The 26,366-nt window shown below is 38.7% G+C and overlaps 1 protein-coding gene across 2 annotated transcripts in view; it reads right to left on the bottom strand.

Moving 5' to 3' along the window:
• Positions 1-906: 906 nt before the first annotated feature.
• The window catches only part of STK32B (serine/threonine kinase 32B), a 157,277-nt gene continuing 131,817 nt past the window's right edge, over positions 907-26,366 (bottom strand). The window contains exons 8-12 of one of the 2 annotated variants that reach the window (XM_066548619.1): positions 25,903-26,019; positions 24,647-24,772; positions 19,911-20,042; positions 19,074-19,138; positions 907-2,466 (exon numbers count right to left, since the gene is read on the bottom strand). In XM_066548619.1, coding sequence (XP_066404716.1) covers positions 2,328-2,466; positions 19,074-19,138; positions 19,911-20,042; positions 24,647-24,772; positions 25,903-26,019 — 579 coding nt within the window. In that variant the 3' untranslated portion in view covers positions 907-2,327. The remainder of the gene's footprint in view (positions 2,467-19,073; positions 19,139-19,910; positions 20,043-24,646; positions 24,773-25,902; positions 26,020-26,366) is intronic. The other variant, XM_066548620.1, reaches the window with a different exon arrangement.

Below are 26,366 nucleotides of genomic sequence, written 5' to 3'. Positions count from 1 at the left end.
CAGTGGAAGTGCCATGGACTATGGATAAAGCTGATTGGTGCCATGATTTCAGTCTTTTGCAAGCAGTACAGTTTGGGAAATGATCGTGGGGCAACAAGCGTGAAATTAAAGTGTCTGAGTGAGCTTGCATTCATGCACAGTACTCTGTGCAAATATATTTAAGTAGATGCAATCTATTGAATAGCCAATCTCCTCTCAAAACCAGCTCAGTAAGGCACTGGCAAATACACCCAGCAAGAGACAGAGCAGGCTGCAAATATTTGGTAGAATCTTGCTGCTAATTAAATTCTATCTGCAGTAAATTCCTCCAATTTTTAGTGCAGTCACTGATGGTCTTGCACTATGTAGCTCTTTCATTTTACCACTTCCATCCTATAAACCCAGGCTTCTCTGGGGCTGTGTGTGTATTGGCTGACAGTGCAGCTGGACAGGAGAGGCTCTGCTGACCTGACATCCACATGAGAAACATCTGGGGAAGTTCCATTTCAGATTTTCTCTCACCTATTCCTGTGGTCTACAGGCTCAAGACTGGGAAAAAGGCAATAAGTGCTCTCATGGAACACATCTTCTGGTGTTATATCATCCAAAAAGCATCTGATTTGGGTGCTAAAATATGTACCAAAATGCAGTAGGGCTGTAAGGTTAGGACATTTACTTCAAAAATGCCTTCCCAGCCTCAGTTAAGGTGCTAGCACTGTGGCATCATATGTGGTTGGTGTACAAAATCACCCAGAGCAGCTCTTCTTGCTCAAAATAAAGATTTTCTTTCAGATCCAGATCAAGGTCCAAGATCACCATGCATTTTGATTGGAACAGAAAAATAGGTGTTTCCAGAAATAATCTGAAATCTTATCTAGTTTGGTCCTTCCCAAAACTAATATCAAGGAAAAAAAAATAAAGAAAGGATGGATGGGAAATAGTTTATTCTGGGTGATGAAATTTATCATCTTATGACCAGAAAAATTTTGCTCCTTTGTTTGATTGTATGATTATTTCAGTCTATGACCAAATTAAGAAAGAAGACCAACACCATGCTTGTGACAGACATAAAATCTTTACCTTTGTACATTTGTAAACTGTTTGTTGTTGATGATATGGAACACTGTAACATTTCATGGAGTGATAAAAATCTGTATTTGTGAAAAAGTTGTCACCAAAATTACATATAACATGAAACAAAATTTACAGTAGATTCAATTACAAATAATTTTTTTTAAAGAATGGAAATGATGGTGTAAAAATAGATTATTTCAAATAAAATGTTTCTCACTTCCAAAACCCTAATGTAATTGTTTTAAAAAGTTGAAATGAAATTTGCTTACAGGTGGTAACCCTTCAAAACAAAAGCACAATGGGACAGAATAAACATGCATTTATTATAAAAATGTGGATGTACAAGTTGTAAAATATCATAAATGTTTGGAATTTTGGCTGCTGTTTAAAATAAAAGGACTTCATGTCAGCAATATTTTGACTAAAGTACATTTCTTTCTATTCAAGATAGTTTCATCCAGAATAGATCCATGAAAACAGAGACACATGTAACTTTTTAACATTTTATAACACCTAGCTATGGATCTGAGCAAATTCTTAATGTTTTTAGCTCTCCTTACTAAGCTGCTTTTCAGCTCTGGCTCAGTCAGCCTATTGTTACAAATAAAAAGGTGTTTCTGATCCTGCATCCATTAAAGTCACTAGCAAAACTTTGACTTGGCCAGGGTCACACCTTTTACTACAGAGCAGAACACAGGATGTTAAAGAACAAGGTGAATACACTTACACTGCAACTTTTTCAATGAGTTTCAGGTATTTAAATGAAATTATTCAGTGTTTGGCCTATTTGACACTACATTAATGTATTTACATCATGTACATCTGTTATAAACTCAACAGCAGATGCTTAGAGACAGCTGTGTCCAGCAGTTTCACAAAATTTCAAACTGGACTGTTTTAATTAACAGAGAGATTGGGGGTAATATTAAAGCCTTCAAGATAAGCTGGCCCCAGTTGTCTCTTGCAAATATCCAGGAATGTGGCAATCTTTGAGAGGCTGCCTAATGAATTGTTTCAAGTTTTCTTCCAGGATTTTGAAAACAAAAGTCACACTTACTTAAAAAACTGTATTTTGCTGCTGATGGTCATTTTTCCAGGGGCAGAGTCAGGAGGAGAGCAGAGTTGTACGTGGAGAATCTCAGCCTGTGTGCTGTGCGGGTTTGTCCTCGGCCAGGGATCCTGTTTTGGATGGGCCAGGATGGATGCAGGGGAGCAGGGAAAGGGGTGCAGAGAGGATCCCCCCTCCCTGCCTGTGTGGGAGCAGGCTGGGCTCACTAACTGCTGCAGCCCCTGGTGCAGCCCTGTCCCAGCAAATTGTTGTTCCTCCCGTCTTGGAGCTTCTCGTGGCTCTGGAGAGATGCTCTGCTGTCAATGCTGGAAGTCTGTCCACTTTGATCCTGCTGTCTTCTTAACCTGCCAGAGGTTAAAAACATGGATAGAGCTGTCATGTGCAGGTAGCTGTACTGGAAGGACAGCTGCTGCCTGCCCTGTGGATAGCCACATCCTCCTGGTATAAAACATTCCTGCATCATTTCACCTGTATTCAATGCTTGAGCTTCATAGCTGCCATTTCCTCTAAACACTGATGATTGCTTCCTCCTAAATATGGGCAATTAGATCTTCACAAATCCTGCTGCCCTTAATGCCTGCCACAAAGAGCCAGCACAGGATAGTGCTGGTTTTAGCACCTCTGCTCAGGCTGCAACTTGGTAAAACCTCCAGGTAGCTGGAGGCTGATGGAAGCTGCTGACTGGGCACACGACAGCTGCTCCCCTCTGCTGTCCTACAAAATTATCAGTAACTCTCATCAGTAAAAGAGAAAAAAAAACATGAGATGAAAGTATTTTCAGTATTCCTCTTGTTATTACTTCATGTTATCAAAGCCTCATGGGTGGTGTCAAGGAACATCAGCAACAAAATCCTATGCTTAAAGACTGCAAAGTTCTCTTCTTTTGACATAATTTTCTGGAGAACAGCAACAGCCCTAGAATCACATGCAGTCCCCACCAACTGTGTTATCAATGAGCTTCTCAGCATTTCTGCTCAACAGCAATCTCTGTGATTTTACTATGATTCATGTCATATTCAGTATTTTCCTCCAAACACTGTATAAAGATGTAACTTTCAGAAAAGATGTAAAGATTCATGGGGAAGCTATGCGATGTTGTGGGACACTTTTTTTTCTATTTTGGAAACATGAACAGCTACTTTTTTGAAGGATTTTTGCTCTGTTTTTTTTTTCTCAAAATGGGAAATAGTATTCCTCAAAAAGGCACCAAGACTTGGCACCAGAGACATTATGGAAGAGCTCTTTGGTACAGCAATTATAAAAGGTATATGTGCTATATCCCAAAAAAATCCCAACTTTGCAAATAATATAGAATACCTAGGAAATAGTCATTAGTGGAAAAGCATGCAAAAATTAAATTTAAAGGTCAATTTCAAAGCCTTAAATACTTCCAGGTGGCATAAACAATATGGAGACACCATACTTCTGAACAATCAGAAGAGAATGTGATGGGACATGAAAATACTGTAATTAAACAGATGAATAGAGGAGGCTATTAAAGAAAAAAAAAAAAAAAGGAAACACTGTGTAAAAGGGCAGATACATTAAATGAAAAGCTGTAAGGGAGACTGAAAACAACAAATTAGAGGAACAAATTGCCAAAAGCATTTTTGGTGAAGTTTTTTAAGTCCAGCAGAAATTCAATGGACACCATTGAATCTATAGGTCAGTGTATGAGTGAATTATTAGAGGGTAGCACAGAAAATACGAGTCCCCAGCTGAAAAGCTAATGTATTGTCTTCACCAGTGTTCAATGAGCTGAGGAAGATTCCTTTCCTTATGAGAGATTTGTCCATCATCTCCAATTAAAACATCAGTGACACATCTTTAAAACCAGTTGCTTAAATTAATGTTGACAAAGCATCAAGACAATGGATTTTCACCCTAAGCACTTTAGGAAAATTGTAATTTTTGCACAGATGAATGGAGAGTGTAGCTCTTCAAACTGTCTTGGCACCATGGAAGACAGCGGATGTGATGATGTTGGTCGTTTGCTGGTTTGGGGTGTTTTTTGTTTGCTTGTTGGTTTGGGGTTTTTTTAACAAGATCTTCAAAAAAGATCCAAGGGACTACCAGGAGAGCAATAGACTTCAACTTGAGACTTGAAACATCTTGGGATCTGAGCTGCTGGTACAAGACTGTTGTGTTTGTAGGCATCAAGAGAAAAGACTGCAGTGCTTGGAAACTCATGTTGCAAAATGTGGGTGGCAAACCTTGCAAACTGCTAAGCAGTGGAGTGAGAAAAACTTTGGGTCTATAGAGCTCTGAGGAATCATTGCATTAGGCTAAGACATGTAAGTGCTTTCTTCCTGGAACTGTCTATTTCCTTTGTTTGTAAAATGCTGAAAAAGAAGGCAAGAAGGCATTTACTACAGTGCTCAATTTAAAAGGAAAATAAGAATTCTCTCAACATGAAGCAAGAAAACACCAATTTATAATTTTTTTTGAGAACCACTCAAACTGACACAAAGGCAGAATGCATGTAAGGAGGACAGTGGAAAAAGGAGAGAAATAAAGCCCATGCTGAGTTCAAAAGATACCTCTGGCCAGCTTCAATTTTTTCACTGTCTACAGAGGTGGTTAATAATACTGATTTATTTCCATTATTTTCTTTTATCCTGCTCCTACTCCCAGGTCTACTATTGAAACAGAATATGAGGATTTGGAAGTCTTAAAGAAATATATTCTTTTAGCAGTGCTTCAATGTATTCCCTTTTCAGGCACTTTTTCTTGCATATTTCAAACTATCAAAGTAAGCAATGGGTTAATAACCTGATGATGAGGTAAAAAATAACTGCTATTTAACTCTTTGATAACTTATTAATGACTGTATTTAGTTATTAAAATTACATTAAGGATTTCACTCTAGGGGTTTATTTATTATGGGCATACCAAAACCTGCTTACAAGGGTACCTTGGGGCTGGGAAAGTGGACTAAGAACCAGGAAATGCTGATTCTGTTTCCACCTCTGTCACCCTTTGGACAAATTGCAACACATTTCTGTGTCTCAGCTTCTCTCATCAGAAATCAAGCAGCTGCTGTCAAGAATGATGGAAGCTGAGAACTTTGTGTCTCTAAGTGCTGCTCTGTGTCTCACAGCCCTGAGTGAAACAAGGAATTACAGTCTGGTGTCTGTGATAATTAGAAAAGAAGGTGCATGTATAATCAACCAAAATGTAATTATGCTGCATGTATAATTATGCCTGTATGCTTTATTGAATATATAAAAATACAAAAGTAAAGAGAACAGACTGGTTAAAAGCTACCATGGAAAATAAAATATTGAACAGAAAAAGTCTGCAACAGCTATGGCAGGACAGAAAGAAAATCACAAACATTTAATGAAAGACGGTAGATAACTTGGGACCAGCAGGGAATTGCTTACAGCTCAGCTTTGTTCTCTAGATGAAGAAGAATATTGAAGTTTGTCTTTAGGCTGCATAGTAGGATAAGTTCAATGACAAAGACAAAGAATGAAAAGTTGCAGATTCAACATAACTGTCAAAATTTCAGATTTGCTAAGACTAAGCCCTCCTCCCAACAGCACTGCAGTTTCAGAAAAAATAAAATAAAGCAATTGGTTTATATTTCTCTTTACCTCAAAACTGCAGACTCAGGTCAAGACACAAAGAAATATGTGTGCACAGTCTCTTCAGTTAAAATATTGGACTGTTACAGAAGTGAAATTTCTCTCTTTTTGGTGTATTCTTGATTCCTTAGTGTCAAACCCAGAGCACTTTTCTGTCAGATGTTCTAAGCTTTTAAAAAATGTGAGTACCTTGACATGTTTCCTGTAATCATGGCAAAATAAATGCAGTCTGGGCCACTCTGTTCAAAAATGACACTAGTGCTATAAATCATTTGTAGGAAGCTGCTCTCCATTGAATGACTTATCTTGCCTTTAAGCTGGTGCAGCTACAGGCTGTGATAACTCTATAAGGGCCCAGGGAGGGTGAATGGATTGATGTGGTGGATCTGAAGCAGGTGCCTGTTCCTGTGCTGAATACTGTTGGCTAAGAATAAATAATAAAATGGCCAGCTATGGATGAAAAAGTGAACAAGTGGTTCTAGTGGATACAGTCATATGGAACAAAAAAAAACCTGCAGGGAAAAGAGGATGAAAATGAGTTTGAACAGTGTCTGTTGCATTTATTCCATGACAGTTCTGTACAAATACATAAGGAGTCTCAGAGGCAATTATGCTGGGAACTAAGAGTGGTTCTGCTGAACCAACAAAGAGTTTTCTTTCTCTTCACCACTGATCCATGCAATACTGACAGTGTGTGACACTGAGCATTGCACAGACTCCTCTCCAGCAGCGAGGAGGAAAGAGGCTGTTCCAGCCTCTGCAGGAATGCACCAAGAACAATGACTGAACCTCCAGTCACATCTTGGTTTTGTCAGTATTTCTGGCAAAGAGAAAGAGCCTGTGTGAGCCATAATTTTTTTTTAAGGCTCTTATTTTCTCAATACTCAGGTACTATAGTAGCATTCCTGCCGCATTGATTTCTGATACTGGATCTCGAATCTGATATCAGTCAGTGGAAGGGAATTCAGAGAAGGAGAAATACTGGATCCAAGCCCACTACAGCAGTATAGAGCACTGGCATCAGGCTTTGCAAAATGTACTTGCTGTGTTTGAGAGCCATGTGTTACACTGCCTGGTGTGTGGTACCACCTTTGTGCAGCTGATGCATTCCTCAGTGGGTCCTGCCAGGCTGCACCTTTCAGGGTGAAACTGAAGCCTCAGAAATGCCAGGAGTTGTTTCAAACTGTGAGTCTGCTCTCTGCAACCATGAGAGGACAAAAGAGACTTTCCACTGACAAAAGAGAACTCAAGCCAGGCAGAGCTGCCCCTCCCCTGAGACTCCCACACTCGCCACCTCCTAAAGAAAACTCTTTTTGTTATGAAAAATCTGCAAGTGAGTTTGCCAAAGCTGCAAAACAAGTGTCCTGAGTGTGGAGGAAATAGAACCGTCTGAATGGGCAGTGGATTTGCTTTGCCATTTCTAGATTTAGCATTTTACCTTGGTTTCTTGATATTTCACTTTGCTGGAGAAAACAGATGCATTTGCTTTTGGTTTGGGGAAAAGAAGAGCTTAATAAAATGAATTCTAGAAACTCGTTTTATTGTAGGAAACAAAAGCCTATTAATGAAAACTTTTACATTCCTTGGGATAAGTCCTGAGGAATAGATAAATCTGTGGAATATTTATCCCAGTTATTCTTCTCAAGGGATGGGGACTGAGATCTGAATAGATGAGGCATGTCTATGTTGGGTTTTTGAAATTCATGAATCCTGGAGGATAGTTTGCTAAATAATCAGAAACTCATCTCAGTTGTATGATTTAACAGCTACACAGAAGTAATGCTGGTGGCTTGTGCAGATGGCCTTGCAGTAAAGTTAATTCTGAACATGTCAGAATTAGAGGAAAAAAAACGACTGATCTGCCATGAGGGATAACTGTGCTCAGGAAGGAACTATTTAATCTACATGTCTCTGACCATGTCATGTGTTTTGGCTACTGGACCACAGATGCAGAAGTCACAAGGGGACTTTTTAAAAAGCAGTAAATGTCCTAATGTCCAAATCCCATATTTTTAGAATTAGCTGGCAAATAACATAGCACTAGAAACTTTTCATTCTCAATAGAAAAGATCTATCAATGACATTTTGTGAAGGACTTAAAAGAAGCTGGAAAAGGGACAGAGACAGACACTATTTTTTGTATCCCAGCCATAGAAAATAGAAACCTGGAAGTTGTGTTATATAACTAAAATTGCTGGATATTGTCATGCTGAAAAACTTTCATCCAAATAGTTTTTACAGGGTGGTGTAATTCTGTAGAGGGACTCCACAAAGTAAGAAGATCCCCACAGTAACAATGTCCCACAGGGATCCTGCCGGAGCTGGGGACACCCAGCATGTCCAGCCAAGATGGGAGCAAGTTGCTAAGATAGCCAAGGATGGAGTGAGAGATTTCTTGGCACTGAGGGCAGGCAAGGTGTCAGTTTGGTAACCACTGCTCTTTCCCACTGTTTGTTTCTAATTTTAATTTTTATTCTGTGTGGTATTGATGCATCCAAATTTGTGTACAAACAGAACCAAGAAAATGCCTGGATGAATACATCACAACAGGTCAGCACAATTTCTTCCTCAAGCTGGTGACTCTTTAACTATTCCCACACCACCACTGCCTGTCCCTGAACACAACTAATTTGTTTGATTGATAACTAAGCACTTTTACCAAATGGTCCAGAAATTGCTTCCTAAGGAAATTGAAGTTGTTAGCAGCTGGTTATTGAAACTGGCTTCAAGGCTTAGTTCCACACAAAAGAAATATGAAATGCTTAGCCCAAGTAGTTTGTAACATTTGTGGCAGTCTGGAGCTCCACAGACTATATCCCCATCCATCTCCATTATTTCCAGTCAAAAGGTATAAAAAGGAAAACTTAATGGGACTTTGGAGTCTAACTGCAGCAATAAGATTTCCTTATTGTGGAACAAGTACAGACTATATCTCTGTGTTACTCACATTTTTAAGTGGCATTATGCAGAAAAACGTGTTCTAGAAAGACCAGAAATATTTGGACTGTGAGGATTCAAAAGGACTCACACTGGGTGTGATAAAAATTATAACCACAAAGCTGCTGGGTAGTTTGAACGGTACATGTTGGTATATCCCTCATGAAAAGGGATAGGTTTTGGTTTTCAGTCCTAAATAATAAGTGTTCAGTGGTAAGTGGGTGGTTGACAGGTGGAAATTAATGATGTTGGTCATACCAGCTCATTTTCTGCATCAGCTCACCCAGCAGGCCCAAAAGGACTCTTCCCTTGGCTTGGCACTGAGGATAAATGTTCACAGCACCCATGATCTCTCATGTTTTTGCCAGAAGAAGAGTCACTTCTCCAAAATCATGCAAAACCTGATCATTTATAAAACCCCTGTCTAACCTTTATAGCAGCTCATGCACTTCAGTAAAGCAGACACTGCAAAAACAGGGCAAGGGTTTGGCAGTAAAATGTAGGTCCTGCAGTGCACACATCTCTTTTCAAAAATAATGGGCTGTATGCACGTGCATCTCACACTCCACTTTGAAAACTTCACCCATTATTTTTCTGCCATCATTTTAATATTGACTGCAGGCAATGATTGTGGAAATACTGATAGTGGAGCATGGCTTCTGGGACAATGAGCAGCTTGGCTTGTCATCTGCTTTCCTCTGTAAAGAATAAGAATGGACTTTGATACACAGTCACTTAATACTTTTCTGCCTGCATGTTTTAAGGTTTCTCTTATAAATTGGTCCTTGCTGTATTCTATTTTTGTGAGAATGGAAGAAGCTGACAGTGTTTTATAATTGTAAATGAGTGTCACTTTTTCTCTTATATTTCCTTTTTTCTGCTCACTAGTTCTCTTGTGCCATGTTTTTATTCAACTATATCTTTCAGTGAAAAGGTGAAATAAAAAAGGAAGAAGTGAGCAAGGGATTCCAATCAAGGTATTTTTAACTGAATAAGCATCTTGGGAAGAGTATTTGTACTTTTCAAAACAAAGTAGCCATAAAATTTGTCATAAAGCACTGAAAATTTCCAGATTTGCCTCTTTTTTAAAAAAAAGTTAGCAAAAATGAGCCTATGAGTTGATCAGAAATTCAGACAATTTGCTTAATTTACACTTTCATTCATAAAGAAGAAAATAGTAACTTTGCTCAGTGTAAATCTTAAGGAACAGAGTCAAGTTTGTCCAAATACAATGAAATCCTCCAATTTGAAAACGTGTGCTTTAACTTCATAACAACATATAGCAGAAATAGTTTTTAATCCTGCTTAGGTTACCTGGTAACCTGAACATCTGACAAATTATTCACCCATTTCCTATTGCCCAGTGGTGTCTGGGAGGGCTCTCATGACAGGCAGCAAACAGAGCACTGCATGGGAATCTAATTCCTGCATTTTAGGTAGGGATCAATGCCTGGGAGCTGAGTGAGTGGCACAGACTGCCTCACATCCTCCTGGCTGATCTCTAATCTGCAACCAGAGCTGGTGTATTCCAGCTGCTTCTTGGGCAGCCTTTGGTCTATGATGACCCCTGAAACATGAAGGGATTTGCTTCAGAGAGTCATTTTGGCCTGGGAAAAATTATTCCAGGAACCACATTAACAATAGAGCAGCATGGAAGACTACCTTGAAAAACAGGTAGAAAACAACAGCGAAGGTGGAAAATGCAGGGAAAAAAAGGAGTAGAAATGAAAGAAGGAGAGTTAAACACTTTTTAAATGATGAAGGATTCAAAAGAATCTCAACCATGGAGATCTAATTAATTTAACTAAGTAATTATATAGCTAATTATAACTATCTCAAAAGACAGCTGTATATAGCTAATTTCTTTTTTGGTTTGTTTATTAAATTCCCACTTTAAACCTAGCAGAGGAGCAGAAAGCATGGGAGAGTTAATAGTGGGCTTTTCTTTTCTTCAGCCTCAGCACAGAGTGATCTCAGAAGTCTTTTCAGGAAAACAGAAATCACTGAAAAGTGTATGAATTTTCTAAGCATTTCTGAGTAAACAAGGAAGGCACAATCCTGCTCTGTGCCAGAGGAAGCCTGAGGCAGACCAGGACAGAGTCAGCAGCGTGGGCCAACCATCATTTTTTTAAAAAAGACATTAATTTCCTAGCCTGCCTTGGTATCCTGCAGGGTGTAGGCTCACCCTTTTGTTCAGCTAATGGATAGATGGATAGATCACAGGGAGGTCAAGGGACCCACTCTGTAGCAGTTCATGAAGAAATGCAGTCTGTGTGAGGAAACTCACACTGGAGCAGGGGAAGAATGTGAGGAGGAAGCAGCAGCAGAGACAACATGCAGTGAACTGGCTGCATTCCCCATCCCCATGTGCCCCTGTCATGGAGGAGACAGAGGTTTTGGGAGGGAACTTGAGCCCAGGAAGAAGGGAGGCATAGAGGGAAGGTGGATTTAAGGTTTGGGGTTTATTTATTACTATCCTGGTCTTTTAGTTATTGGCAATAAATTGAATTAACCTTCCCCAAGCTGAGCCTGTTTTGCCCACGACAGTAACTGGCGAGTGATCTCCCTCTCCCTGTCCTTTCCTCAACCCATGAGCCTTTTGTTGTATTTTCTTTCCCCGGCCCAGCTGAGGAGGGCCATGATTGAGTGACTTTGGTGGGCACCTGGCACCCAGACAGAGCCAACACACCCCTAAAGTCAGTCTGGCTCAGCCTGATTATTAGACCTGACAATAAACATTCTCAGGCTGACATATGCATCTGGGAGCAAGCAGGTTCAGCCCTGCCCTTCTCACAGCACCAACTTCCAGGAACTAAAGGCTGGGAGTTGCCAGGGAACAGCCACAGCCTGCACTGACCTCTCTGCAGGCTCATCCTTCCTCAGCTATTTTTTATGCACGATTTCTCTGCTCCAGTCCCAAACTTAACTCCACAAGGAGTCTGATCAGCTGTGCAGGTCCTTCATTCCCTGTAGGGGGGACTCCCCAAAAGGAGACTGAGCCAGGAGTTCACTTGTGATTGCACAGCACAATTTGCAGCCTTCAGTGAATCACCAAACCCCTGCACAAGGTGTGGGAAAGGTGGTGCCCACCACAGGGATCTGCAGAAGCCACTCCACTGAACAGCATGTGCCCAGGTCAGTCAGAGAGGTGCCCCCACAACAGGAGCATGAACTGAGCCCCAGGAGAGACACAGGAAAATCACCTCCAAATGGGAGGTCTCCCCAAAGGATGGGGATGTGTCCTGGAACACAGCAATGGACAGTCTGAATCTTACCTAAATCTCTTACTGACCTAAGTCTGCATTTCTTTTCCTATTTCCAAAAGGTTAGAGATATATATATACATACATACATACAAATATATACACACACACACACACACACACACATATATATACATGCATACCTTCATATATACAATATATGCATACTTGTATGCATAAATATGCATATTTTACTGTTCAACCCTTGTGCTATTGTGACGACTATATGAAAATGGAAACCTTGGAAGCTGTGAGAAGCCATAAATGCACATGCCCAGCAATCCCTCCTAACAGAGATTCCCCCCTCTCACAGTGGCCCAGACACTTGTGCAGGATGTTGACCAATAGGCTGAGTGGAGACAAATGTCTGCTGTGGTATATTCCCCTTCCTTCTGACATTTCCAGATTTCCTGAACCAATGACTGCATCAGAAGCCTCATATCTCAAGGACCTTAACGGATTTTTTCCTATGAATTTCTCTAATCCTCTTCTGAATCTTTTTCTATGTTTAACATCCAAATCACCACTCAGCAACATACTGCATTTCACAAAAAAGCATGGTTGATTTTCTTATTAACCTGCTGCCTGATAACTTTGTGACCTTGGTTACCACAAAGAGTGAATAATCATTGCTTAGTCATCTTCTCAATAAGTTTCAGAACATGTTATTATTTATCCTATTTCTCTCTTTTCAGTTGCCTCTTCTCTGAGTTTAAATTAGTTCAAGTTTATTTAATCCTTCAACATGACCCATGTCACCCTCCTGGCCAATCCTGTTTTTCTTGAAAACTTTCTAAGTCCTTTTTAACCTTTTTGAGATAAGGAAGCAGAGCTGTACACAGAATGGAAGATGCAGGTGTATGTATTGAACATACATTTATCTGTGGCTGGTTTTTGCAGGAACATATATATATATCTTTCAGTCTTCCCCTAACCATTGTGCTATCCACAGTCTTTTCAAACTCTCCCTCCTTCATAACTGAAGCTAATTTTGAGTCTAATATAAAATTTAGATTTTCTTCTTCTGACTGTATTTGCATTTATCAGTACTGAATTTGAGCTGCCATTTTCTCACCCATTTGAGCTGCCATTTTCTGTAACTCAGAACCATGACCATCATTATCTGCTGCAGCTCTTTTCACTCACATTTAGTTGTGACTACTCTGGTATCATAAGTGAACTTTGTGACCTCAGCATTCACTTTGCTTTCCAACTCGTCTATGAATGTGTTCAACAGACACATGGACATCAGAGTGACTTGCAGTAATAATGTTATCTCATTTTATCTCATTACTGGCTTGTTTCTGCATTGCTTCAGCAACTGGGCACAAATTGCTGTCTTAAAACAGGACAAGGAGTTCAGTCTTCATGACTCAGTTTATGGAGACTCATACCAAGTGAAAATTTATGTTAGTGTGGGACATAAAGAGAGATGAAGGTAATTACCTCATGGAGGTAATTCCCTATGGCAATGGAACAGTCATGACTTGTTATGCAGCCTTTATTTATCAGAGATATGATTTGTCCCATGTAACCTGCTTAAAAAAAAAAATTGGTACTCAGAATTATACAGCTGTGCTTCCCCTCCAAAGTCTGAGATGTACAAATGAAGACTCCTCTTTCCTCTGCCTGTGAATTGACTGCCAATTAGTTTTTATGAGTTGTATTTGTATTTAGTTTTCTGTGAATAGAAACTCATTTCTGGCCTCCAGTGCTGAGGATTTATCTGTTATCCTGATCCTTCCAGGACCACATTTCAAGGTGGAGAATGTGCTGACAGATGCACCGCCATGCAACTTTCATTCCCAAAGCTGGATGGTGGAGTGCAGCCATTATAGTGATGTCAGTACTTGTTTGGGAGCACTTTGACCAGTTTTCCTGGAAGACTTTTACAATGAGCTTCCAGATACTGGTTACCCTTTGTAATTTTTTTTTCCCCTCCATGAAACAGTGAAGAGAACACATCAACAAGAGAAACAAGGGCATTTGTATGACCACTCCTTTCTCCAAAAAAAGTGAATTTGAAGGTGCACCTATAGAAAAATTACCAGTTTGGGACTGTTATGCTCAAACTTTTAGGTAGCTTGGCTCACTAAGAAGAGAGTGACATTTGCATTGGTAATTCTAAACCAGTAACAACAAGCAGGAACCAGAGGCAGAAGTGAAAGGGCTTCTGTGGGCAAGCAACAGTTATTACTGCCCAAACACCAACCAGGTTCAATCATCACATTCAGAAAAGCATCTTTCCAATTGTAAGAGCAATCTCCAAAAGCAGACAGATCCATTATAAAAGGGAGAAGAAAGGTTCAGTGAAGAGCAGTGTAACCTCTAGAAATGCTCAGAAAGAAATGGATTTGAACTGAATTAAGGTCAGCAGAAGGGGCAAGAAAAGGACTGCAGCCTCATCCAAAAAGCATTCGGATATTTGAAGGATTATGATAAATATCTCCAGAGACACTAAGAGACATAAAATACATATTAAGAAAAATACGTTCAATGAATTACACTGCAAATCATTATGAATATTCAATTTCAATCAAACTGAAATGAAAGGGAGTACTCAGGGACTCTGGATTTGAATCTTAAAAGACAATTAAAAGGAAAGAAAATGAACTAAAATAAGAGACATAATAAATTTCATCTTATAAATAATGCAGAGAATATTAAGTAAGCTTTTCCTCTATGATATGGAAAAAAAAAGACAAGAGGATTTTAAGTATTATAGTAAGCTTAAAATATGCTCCCTCAAGTTTTTGGTGTTTATTCTGGGAACAGAGAGCTGTCTGTTCACCTCAAGCTGTTCAGGATCATTTATGAGAGAACTAGATATGCTCAAATGGAAGGAATGATAGCAGGAAAAGACAGAGTAATGTGCTTCAATCTGTGGCACATTTTTTAGTGTGCTAGCATTGAATAAATACTGAAAAGAGGAATAAGGTGTATCAGTACTTAGGGCAGAGACAAATCTGTTCAGATCAGTGGGAACAAGACAGCTGAATATCATAACAATGCTATTGCAGCATAGTAGTATTAAGTTAAAAACCTCCAAATTCAAAATCACTAGGAATGTTTTGAAAGTTTTTACTGGAATTATTAAAAACATGGATCTTTTCCTAATCAGTTCATTGCATTTCTTAAAATAGTTTTGCAGAATTCTAACCCATTTTCATGTACATTGGATATATGAAATACATATTCTAGACAGTAAAATGTGGATATTTGATTTTGCTTTCTTTAGCAGGCTGATAATTTTGATTAAGTTTGTGAAGCATCTAACTGAAAGATTATTCTGCCTGATAAGCAAATATTTCTTGTGTTTTCTTCTCTTTGATTTCTCACATCTGCAATCTTAAAGGCATCTTTCAGGGCGAAGAAGAGACTCAGGACCATAAAGGGTAAGAAATATTATTTCATTACATGCAAATATTGGGTCTTTTTCTTAATTTCTGGTCATTCCAGATTTTGGATATTCATAAAGAGATGTAGTTCTTTGTGAAGATCTGTTTAGTGATAACAGCACAAAAATGGCAAAATAATCTCTGCTCAGCTTTTTAATAAAGCTACAAGCAAACAATGTGGTTTTATCTGCACAATCTCCCACACCACAGACACACACACAAAATTAAAAAAAGAAAACTTGAAAATGTAGCCTACATTTATCTAAATTATATCAAATACTTATAAATTATATCAAATTCTGGAAAAATAAATTATAGCAAATTCTGGAAAAATTGCTGGCAAGTCTATGGAAATACACATTAAGATACTGGAAAATGTTTGGTGCTGCGTTTCTGGATATTAAAAAAAAATCTATATACAGAAATGAAATTAAAAAACTAGTTATTTTGCCACAAACAGGAGCCAAACAGATCCCTGAAAACTACTTTAGATACTATTTTCAAGCTAATCAGTGTTATTTGTATATCAGAGTTTATTTAGTTTATGTGTTTAAAACTAAGAGACTACACTGACACTTTTAACAACAGAAAACAAATCCTGCAAAAGGATTTTCCTATGTTATTTTACTTTGGATCAGGGCAATGTGTGCCCCTCTCTTGTAGGTACTGGAAGATAATGTCACTGTGGACAGATTCCATACCCCCATGTCACATCAACACACACACACACACAGAGAGATATTTTAATTTGTATCTCACATCCACTGAAATATTCAACAGAAGATGATGCCCTCTAATCAGGATTGTGTAAGGGACACAAATCTAACTTTTTACCCACTGCTGACAATCACTAACTTCATGTCTTTGTCCATAAAACCCTTGCTTAAAACATTCCTACAAATACCAGTTTTCCATTACTTAAATACAGAAAGCAACAGAATAAATGTGCACATTCTGTCTTTGTCTTCATTAACCAAAACTTTTAACATACTTCAGTCTCTTTCACTGTGTTTAAATTCTTTTTAGCATAGTGGGCCTTTTCCCTGCCTGCCCCTGCTCCTCTTGCCTACAATCTAAGAGTTTCTGATAGTCTCCTGAGCTTCTTGAGAAGAAAGCAAGGATGACACATTGCAAGATTTGCAGTGTCTGTTGCAGGATGAAAGACACACAGTAGAAAAGAGGCACCGTGTAGAGCTGCCAGCAAGGCATTCAAAAATATCAGATTTTGCTTTTAATAGCAGATATTTTACAATTATTGAATTGAAAGATGTTGTGGTAACTGTGATGGCTAGCACCACAAAATTACCTATGTATTAATACCTGACTTAATGTTGCTCAGTGTGAAGCATCTGGATTTTTTCCTTGCATCCTTGTAGTATGGGGAGTCTCATTTTTTTCCCTTGAAACACATGCTATTTTTTTCCCATCCTTTATTAGTATTTATGTAGTGTTCTGTGACACTGAAGTAAACTGAGCAGAAGGCTTAAGTGACAATAAAATGTAGATTTTTGCTGCTGAATATAATGAAGATCTAAGGAAATACACAGATACTTTCAACAGTCTCTGTGTAGAAGAACATGGAAGAATATCAAAACATCTGGCTGCTTTAATCTGAGAGTGACTTAAAGCCCTGTTTGGGATTGGCACCTCACCTAATGATACAATCACATTCTAATATGTATTATATTTGTAGGAAGAAATGGTTCACATCTTTCAGCATCTTCAGCTGTTCCTAAGAAGTTGATGGGCCATGTGGCTTTGGAAACACATGTAAGCACAGCCTCAGCTTGTACATCCAGTCCTGAGGGCACAGACGGTCTGAGGAAACCCACCCTGAGTTCCTCTGGTGTATGCCGTGTAGCTTCTGGTATGATGGCATGTCTGCTTGCCACTGCTCCTGTTTTGTTCTCATTAACTTGAATTCGCTTTGCACTTCAAACATTTGACATCTGCTTCCCCCCTTCTTAACATTTTTTTTCCTTGAAAAATATTACAGAAGTCTCTCCATGTCTTTCTTAAGCTATGATGCAATTGAAAAGAGAAATGGTTGTGATCTGGCTTTAGACAATGCAGGATCTCTTATAGGTCTAAACTAAATTTTCTTCCTTTACCTTGTCAAAGCCAATCAAGCAATGACCAAAACACATGCTTTTCTGGTTGAAGTGCATGTGCTTTACCTTTTGCTTCCATTTTGCTTGTACTCCATTTAAACTTGATTTCTCATCAGCCTCTCAGAGTTCTTTATAGCTTGTGTTGTTACTGTAGTTGTGCAATATGAAACAAATGAAAAAATTTTCTATGCATAAAAAGATTCAAGAATAACGCAGTAAAACCATGACAAGAAACATTGTTCAAGGTAGTGAACGCACCAATGAGATTTTGAGTGTCTTACAAAATCTGGTGTTCTAACTTCCAAAAATTGCTGCATATTGGATATGCCTCATATATGACTCTAGGGTAGGTGGGAGACTAATACCTGGAAATTAATTACTTGTATGAACAGCTTCTAGGAAACTCATTAAATTGATTAACCAATGTAATATTTTTCTAATCTTGTTACTATGATCTTAATAATTTTTAATTTTGTGGGTTAAACTACAAAGTTCAAGCATTCAGTAGTTCAACTGATTCAAGGAATCCACCAAGATGCTTCTTGAAACTTTCTATGGGCTGACTTGGTCTGGGTTCTCTTCTTTATGGCTTTTACAGAAACCAGCTTTCTTGTGCTAGAGATCATGCAAAATAACATGAAGAATCTGCTGGACCTTCCTTTTCTTTCTAAGGCCTTGTATTTTCTGTGAGCAGTCTGTATCAGTCAGAAATGTCCCACAGACATTTCTGTAACAGGAAGAAAGATAGATCGTGGCATAATTTCCTTTGTGCTATTCTATGAACTGTGCAAAGCTGACAGTTCCTTTTCAGTTTTAATTACAGAGACAGTAATTACCTGCACTGTATGCATTAAATAAAATAGTCACAACTTTTAAATTAATTTTTAACATCTCACAACTCTATCAGAAAGGCTTGCATATATAATTAGATCAAATAAAAACATGGAATACACTTGAATGAAATGCAATAATTTGACCAAAGACACAAAAAAGTCTATTGTTATGACTTGTATCTGCTAATACAAACAGGTCCACAATGACTCAGAGGCCATAATTAAGAGAAAGGCCATGCATTAATTGAAGCAGGAAGATTATTGATATCCTTGGGAATCAGTCTTGTGCTTCTGTCAACCCTGGCTGACACTTAGATTAGAAGTTCTTAAGTTCTTGCTTCATGTTTGGTAGAGGTGTAATACTTAGCCTTGTTGAGATAGTTAATGTTGGAATACACTTTTTTTTTTTAAATAGTGGGTAAGTATGAACAGCTTTTCCAAGTCAGAACAGTGCTGTCCATAGCATTAAAATTTCATGAGTTATGAGTTCTCTTGGTTTTGTTTGAGTTGTGAAAAAGTAGTACCTTTTATTGCATTCCTCTGCTTAATTACTGATGGTTTCTCTGGGGAGTTCCAGTAACATTTACCTCATATTTCTAAAATACTTTCATCACAAGGTCTTCTGCTTGCTTGCAGAGATGCAAGAACTACAAAACCATCACACCAGAGACTATAAGAGGAAGAAATCAATGGAAATCCAGTCTTTTAGGCTCTGCTGCTGTGATCATTAATCACCTTCCCTTACACTGTGAGAAAAAAAATAGTTCTCAATTTAATTTTAGTACTGAATGCTAAAGAGGCATTAAGAAATGCACTTACTTCTCTCTGTTGAATATGATGAATTCTTTCCTAACGGTTTCCAAGCACTGCTGCAGGTGTACGTTCTTTAAAAAACAGCATGAATAGGTTGATTAAAAAAGATGAGGAATCATAGACAAAAATCACAACAACACAAACAACACTGAACAAAATGCTTATGAATGAATGCTATCAAGAGGCATTTCGAAGACTCATTAAATTGGGCTGTGATAGCACAATCAATCTCATTCTTTTGGAAGAAGTTCTTCACAAAGAATTCCTGAGGATTTTTACATCTGATAGCTCTAGGAAGAACAGCTTGCATGAACATTCAAAATCATTAGGAGTAGCAGCATAATTTATAAAACCTCACTGGGATGATAATTCAAGTCTGGAAATTATTATTAATCTTCTCGGTACTCTTGACTGTTCATACAATGCATCTTTCTACATGGCACACATTAGTCAAGAGTGGAAGAGACAGCTTTAACATATTTATAAATAACGAGCCTTTTCACTGCATACTTTTCATTTTGGGTAGTAGTAGCAAATAAATACTCTTTGTAACTATTTGTGCATGTGTGGGAAGTGTTTTTCGCAACTGGCAACAGTTTTTCATACTTTAAATGAGCATCTGTGATAATCTTAAAAATTATTCTAGTTTAAAGATGTTGTTACTATTTGACTGAAATAAATGGTTGCTTTTCATCTTGCTTTGGAGGTGATTTATGCAATGTATAAAATGACAGATGGAGAGGTTGAGTATATTTTCAGAGATGATAAAGCTGAACATAACTGTGTTTGCCTATTAGAGTGTAAACAAAATGCCACTGACTGCAGCCACAGTCCCCATCTTACCAGTGGGCATGTTTCCTTAGCTCCATCTTTGGATTTGTTTTTGGCAAGTCGCTTTTTCTTTTTATGGAGAGGCTTGGACTCCAAAATCATTTCTTCAAGTTCAAATGTGGGATCACAGTTCAGTCTTCCTTTCTGATACAAAAGGATTCAAAGTTAATCTTTGAAGCATTGTTGTGTTTTTTTAATTTGCTTGGCAAGTGTTAACAGCGGTAATAACGAACAACTCCTCAATTACATCTGTAAAATGAAAACTGTCATTTTAGGCCTGAAGTGATGCTCAAAGTTTAAGTAAAGGAGATAAGATAAGAATCATATTATAAAGCAATTATAAAGAGTTAGATTCTTTTCCTGGTTATAAACAGATATATTCCTACAGTGACAAATGTTACCCTGTGAGAGATTAATCTGGCCCAGGGTCTTCATTAGAATATCAGTTAGTGCTGTAGAGTAGTAGTGATACCAGAAATAGTGCAGAAGAGCTGGGGAGTACCTCTAAGACCTTGCTGAAATCTGATTTGCTGAAGTGTTGCAGTGGATTCATTTATTTAGATGTTGTCCATGAGAACAAAGGAAGGAGCAGGCCTGCTTAGGTTAGCAGCATTCATATAGAAAAGGGTTCACACTTTTATAGAATCCCAGGTTGGAAAGGATCTCAAGGATCATCTGGTCCAACTTTTCTGGGAAAAACCACAGTCCCCAGTCTGGACAAGATGGCACAGCAACCTGTCCGGCTGAATATTCAAAGAGTTTTAGAGACTCCACTGTTTTTGTGGACAGATTCTTGAAATGGCTGATTGTTGTTATGAAAAATTTTGCTCTTGTGTCCAACTGGAATCTTCCCAGGAGTTACTTGTACCCAATACCCCTTGTCTTTTCCATGTGACTCCCTGTAAAAGGGAGTCTCCATCTTGGTAGCTAACCTTTAGGTAGTGGGACATGGTGATAAGGTCTCCCTTAATCCTTCTTTTCTCAAGGCTCTACAAGCCCTGTTCTCTCAGACTTTCCTCTTATGGCGTATTTCTCACTCCTCTGATCACCTCTGTGGCCCTCCTCTGGACCCTCTCCAGCCTGTCCACAGCTTTTTTGTGTAGTGGGGACCAAAACTGAACACAATATTTCAGATGTGGCCTGGCAAGTGCTGAATAGAGTGGGGCAATGACTTTGTCTCTGTTGGTGATGCACTTGTTGATGCAAGTCAACCTCCCCTTGGCTTTCTTTGCCATGGCAGCACCCTGGTCACCCACACTGAGCTTGCTGTCCACCTGGACCTCCAGAGCTGCTGGAGCTGTTCCTCAGCTGGACAGATCCCACCCTGGACTATATTTTCCCAGGCTGATGACCTTACACTTGCTGAACTTCATAAGGTTCTTGTTAGCCCACTCCTACAGAGGTCTTCCTGCAGGGTAGTTCTCCAAGGTGTCCACTTTCCCACTCACTTTGGTATCATCAGAGGACTTCCTCAGGGTACACTTGATCCCATGATCCACATCATTTGGTAGGGTTTTAAGCAGTGTTGGACCCAATATTGATCTCTGGGGGACCCCACTTGTGACAGGCTCCCTGTTTGAGGAGGAGATTTTTCCACCTCCCCCGGGTGCAGCCCATCACCAGTTCCCACCCATTACATGGATCACTTTTCTATACCATAACACATACATTTCTCACAAAGGACACAGTGGGAAACTGTTTCAAAAGCCTTAGAGAAATCCACGTAAACAATGAGAACCACTTGCCCCATATCAACTGAGCAGGTTACCTTGTCATGATAAAGTTTGGAAAATCCCATTTGTCCTTGGTGAATCACTGCTGGCTTTTCCCAATCAGGTGCTTCATTCTAATCTATTATTCTTTTTCTACTCTTTCCACTATATTGAGGTTTTCCTTATCCATTACACATATTACTTAAATATTTTGGATTCTTTATTTTAAAAATGCCATGCTAATTTCTGATACTTGACTCAAATTTTAAGATTCTTTGTTATACCAGAAAGTCCTTCACAGAAAATTTGCAAACAATTTGAATTGTGTAGTGGAAGATGTTAAAAGCAACCTATTTTCCTCTGGGACTTCTGAGATTTCAATCACACCATTGTCACTGTCAAGGTGGAAGTACTAAAATAAGTCATATATAAATGACAGATATTTATAGCAAGCAAAGACACTAAGCAGCAAAACCACATAAGAAACTACTTGTATAATTTGTGGTGTCCTACAATGAAACATTTGGTTTAGAGATCACTCCATCGTGAAACATTTGGTTTAGAGATCACTCCATCATTTTTATTCCTAGCAAACTCTCTATAGTCAGAGCAAATTATTTAGATATCTGATGCCTTTTCCTGTATATTATCCAGCCAGCTTTAGTAGAACATATTTGGTTTTTATCCATAGTTTTTAGATTTGATTGAGTACTTAAAAAATATATCACTTTAATTCCAAAGCTTTAAAAATAAAAGCAAATTGTATTTTAAGAAACCCTACAACAATTTATGACTCCAAGCTGAAAATGAAGAAACTAACTAAGCCATAAAGAAACACATGTGCTAGTTAGGTAAGAACTATGTTTATGGAATCAAATTAAGCTGTTAGAAATTAAGCTATGGGACATTGCTCCCATGGGCTTCCTGTGTGCCCTCCTAGCTGTAGAAGGCAGACAAGCTCCTGACAGTCAAAGCAAGCTGTCAAAATTTATAAAACTCTCTGGCTTCAAAACAGAGGTCACAGGGGCCCCAGTTCACCTTCTCACCAAAGGCTGGAAAACAAGAAATATTATGTTGTATGGCCTCAATTAATCAGTGAAAGTTTTGCTGGTCTACAAAGAGAAAGTTCTTGGAAAATGTGTGACCAAACTTGGTCTCATGAAACAGCAAAGCTTCTATAAAAAGAAATGTTGGGCTAGAAAAGACACTTTGGTTCTCACCTCACTGCTTTTCCTGACACACTTGATCAACCAGGTGGAACAAGCCCTGCAATATCAGACTCTTCATGGAAGAGTCTGGTAGAGCTTGTAATGGGACTTTCAGATTAATCTGGATAGGTAAATGAAACACTTTACTCCTATTTCCCTTTAAATGAAGAATATTATTTTGCTTCACATATTATAGATTTCTCCTTCAGTTTTATAGATGCTGCCAAAACACAAATGAAGTGAATCCAAATGTGAAAAGAAAAGCTGTCTTTGCAGAGTCTGAAACTCTTGGAACTCCACCTATGTTGTATCTTTGGGTACAGGGAACTGGATCTCCCTTGTAAAATACTATGTTGTGAAGTTTTCCACATCCTGACCGTTGTGGATTAAACCTTTAGCTGGGAGTAGGAAGTAAATAATTGGTTGAGTTTTGCCTGCAAAGCAAGTCCACACCTCTGATATCTCAAAGAGCAGCTCTAACTTGAAAAAAAGTAAAAAAGGAAAGTCAGTCTCCACTCATCTTGTAGATCCACACACCAGGAGAATGGAGGCCAAGAAGGGGCTTTGTTCTGCATTGCTTTGCTTAGGACAGTGACCTGAGAGGGTGTAGAGAATCCTGGCCTGGCACAGCAATTATTCCAGCTGCATGGGCATCAAGTAAGAGTGAAAGAGTCATGGCCTGGTAGATATGACATTCACCTCTCCAGCTTCTCTCTTGCACTAGGATTGAGCTACAAAGTGAAAGGAAGGAATTTCCCCACAGATGAACATTGCCCTAGAGTGCCTGTAAGAGGGGCCTGCCCTTCCCTTCTCCTGTGTGCTTGTTACCTGCTGTGTTCCTGGTCTTTCTCCCTGTTCCCTGAGGGACAGCCTGCTTGCACACCCACAGCTGTCTTCTCCTGCAGGATGTTGCTTCCAGAAAGGCTCTGGTCAGGTGCCAAGGAGCCCAGCAATCACAGAGAGCAGTGTCTTGGCAACACACCTGGCTACCATTAGGCAATGCTCTCTCACCTTCAGCTTCTGAAGGGCTGGATCCTGTCCCCATCATGTTTATCAGGAACTCTGATGTGCACCTGGATGAAGACAGGGTCCACCCATTCCACCTTCCTCATCTTTACTTACATGATATAAAAATATATGCATAATATAAAAACCCAGAAACAAACCTTGGTGTGCTTCAAATATGTTGTTTCTACAACAATTACAGCGCAACATGGCTGAAAAAAGTGAAGCAGCATATTAACACTACAGTCATTGCTTTTTATTCATGGCCCTCAAATACATTTAACTTGAAAATGAGCAAAAAGGAAATATCCAGAAAATACCAACAAAATGGGACCACAGTAAAAAAGAAACCACCAGATTCCCTCACAGAATCTGAATGTTTGATTGTAAGAAACTGTCACAAAGAAAATAGGTCAGTCTTTTGAAACACTATTATTTTTTAAGTGAAAAAGTAACAACATTCTGGTGTTAAAAAGTTTTCCAAACATTATTCAAATGTCTAACTCTCACAGCCACAACAGTCTTCTTGGTATTCTTTGTCTCAGAGTTAACTCTGACAATCATTTGCTCTAACAGCTGAAATGCAAAGTCTGGAAAAGGTTTTCTTTTATTTGAAAAGGAACAAAAAGTGAGCCAAGGTTAATTAGTTTATGTTGTGATCTATTGAAATGGGACAAATTTTCCCTTAGCTGTGACTGAGTAAATGAAAGCAGAAACCAAAGTAATCACTGAAGAGCAATAAATACAAGCATAAACAAGTAAAACAGCAGTGATAATTGAAGCCAGAATTTACAAACACTGTTCACCTGGAATATCAACTTACGTTAGGAACAAAGCCTGGGGTCACAGCTTTCTCTAGAACAGCATCCCAGTTGACATCAGCTAGGTATGGAGAGTTCTGGATGTCTGCAAGGCTTGAAAGGCGACACTCTGGGTCCTTAATGAGGAGCTGTGATCAAGCACAAGGCATTTTCTAAGGAACTGCATGCCATATAGAACAGTAAATGTATCACATACATGAATTTTATGATACATATTTTTAAGTAAGAAAATGGCTAGGGAATCTTCTAAAAGATGCTAGAAGTCCCAATTTTGAAAAAAAAATAAAAGTAATAAGTCACAGGATATGAGTACAGTTTAATTGCCACCAGATGGCTGTTGCAGGCATGAAGTGTATAAATGTATTAGCAACACAAGTCTGCTTACAAATACACAAGAGCCCTCACAAAATGAAACATCACAGATCAATGCCACCCAACAATTTGTATTTTCTCTTTAATTTTTTGGAAAATACAGTTACATTGAGAATCCTGGAAGCAATTAAAATTATCCACCTCACTGCTCTATCTATTCAAGACTACATTGCTAATTGCTACTAAAGACGTGTTTTATTACTCTATTCAGACATTCACAAATATTTCTTGTTCAAGTATCAATATTGATGATCTGAAATACCTAAAAGAGAGAGATTATCTTTGTGGTGTAGACAGACAATTAAAGCAAACAAAAAACTTGGATTTTAGGAAGAAAACAATTTTTAGGGTTGGATGCATTCAGAAAGAGCCCTGCCTCATGGTTTAGTGATGTTTACAGCAAAGTGGCTCAACTTTTGTTGTTGCAACTATAGCAACATGGGACAGGAAGAAATACAGCCATTCTAATTTCTAATCTCCCTGTCTGGAAACTGCAGCAGAAATTCAGAGGGCAGAGTGGTCCTTCCTTTCCTGTCCCACTTGCATATCCATAGCTGGGGGGAAATGAGGCCAGAGCACAAACGAGGAATTACTGATCCCCAAACTTTTACTATCTCTAGTGAATCAGCTTTAAAATAAAAGAAATTTAAAATTTTTACTTTTTTGAAGCCATGAAAAGCCTGAGTCTAAGCCTAAGAACACTGTACCTTCTGAAGAGAAAATACCACACCACTCACATTCAGAGTAGCCTAGAGATAAGCTCTGCTCTCTTATCCTTGAGATGCTGACTACCCAATGTGTGTGTTTGTCTGATGCCTTTTCCAGTGCTGGAGAGGCTTCTGGAAGAGAAGAGAACAGAGGACAGAAGGTATTTGTGCTTTCTTACCTTTTTCAGTAGTGCTATCATGCCCTTGCACCATGCGGATGAGTAGTGAACTCTTTCGATCTTGAACATGTTGAGTATCTCATCAATGGGGGTGGCTGAATGGATTTCATAGGGCCTCTGGGATAAAATTAAATCAACATCAAGTCAGAAAGAATGGATAAAAAAGTACAGACTAATGACATTTTCCTGAGCTCAGTGTTGAGTGTCTTGAAAATATCAAAACCACAAAAATGTTGTATAACAATTTTAAGTCTAATTCTTTGTATGTGTGATTTCCTTTGGTTGCAATGAATGTAATTACTCATAGATGCATTTCCTCTGCAAATTTTTCTCTCATGAAAGGAAGTATCAGTTCAAATGAGATGAATAAATAATTTTGTTCCTGGGGCATTGCATGTGAAATGTGGAATGTTTACTACTTTTTGCATGTAATACTAGTGATCAGTTCTTGCAACCTAAACCAA

Source organism: Molothrus aeneus, chromosome 4 (assembly GCF_037042795.1).
Source record: "Molothrus aeneus isolate 106 chromosome 4, BPBGC_Maene_1.0, whole genome shotgun sequence".
Lineage (NCBI taxonomy): Eukaryota > Metazoa > Chordata > Aves > Passeriformes > Icteridae > Molothrus > Molothrus aeneus.
Note: the sequence above shows the minus strand (reverse complement) of the source record. Positions and strands in the feature narration are given on the sequence as shown.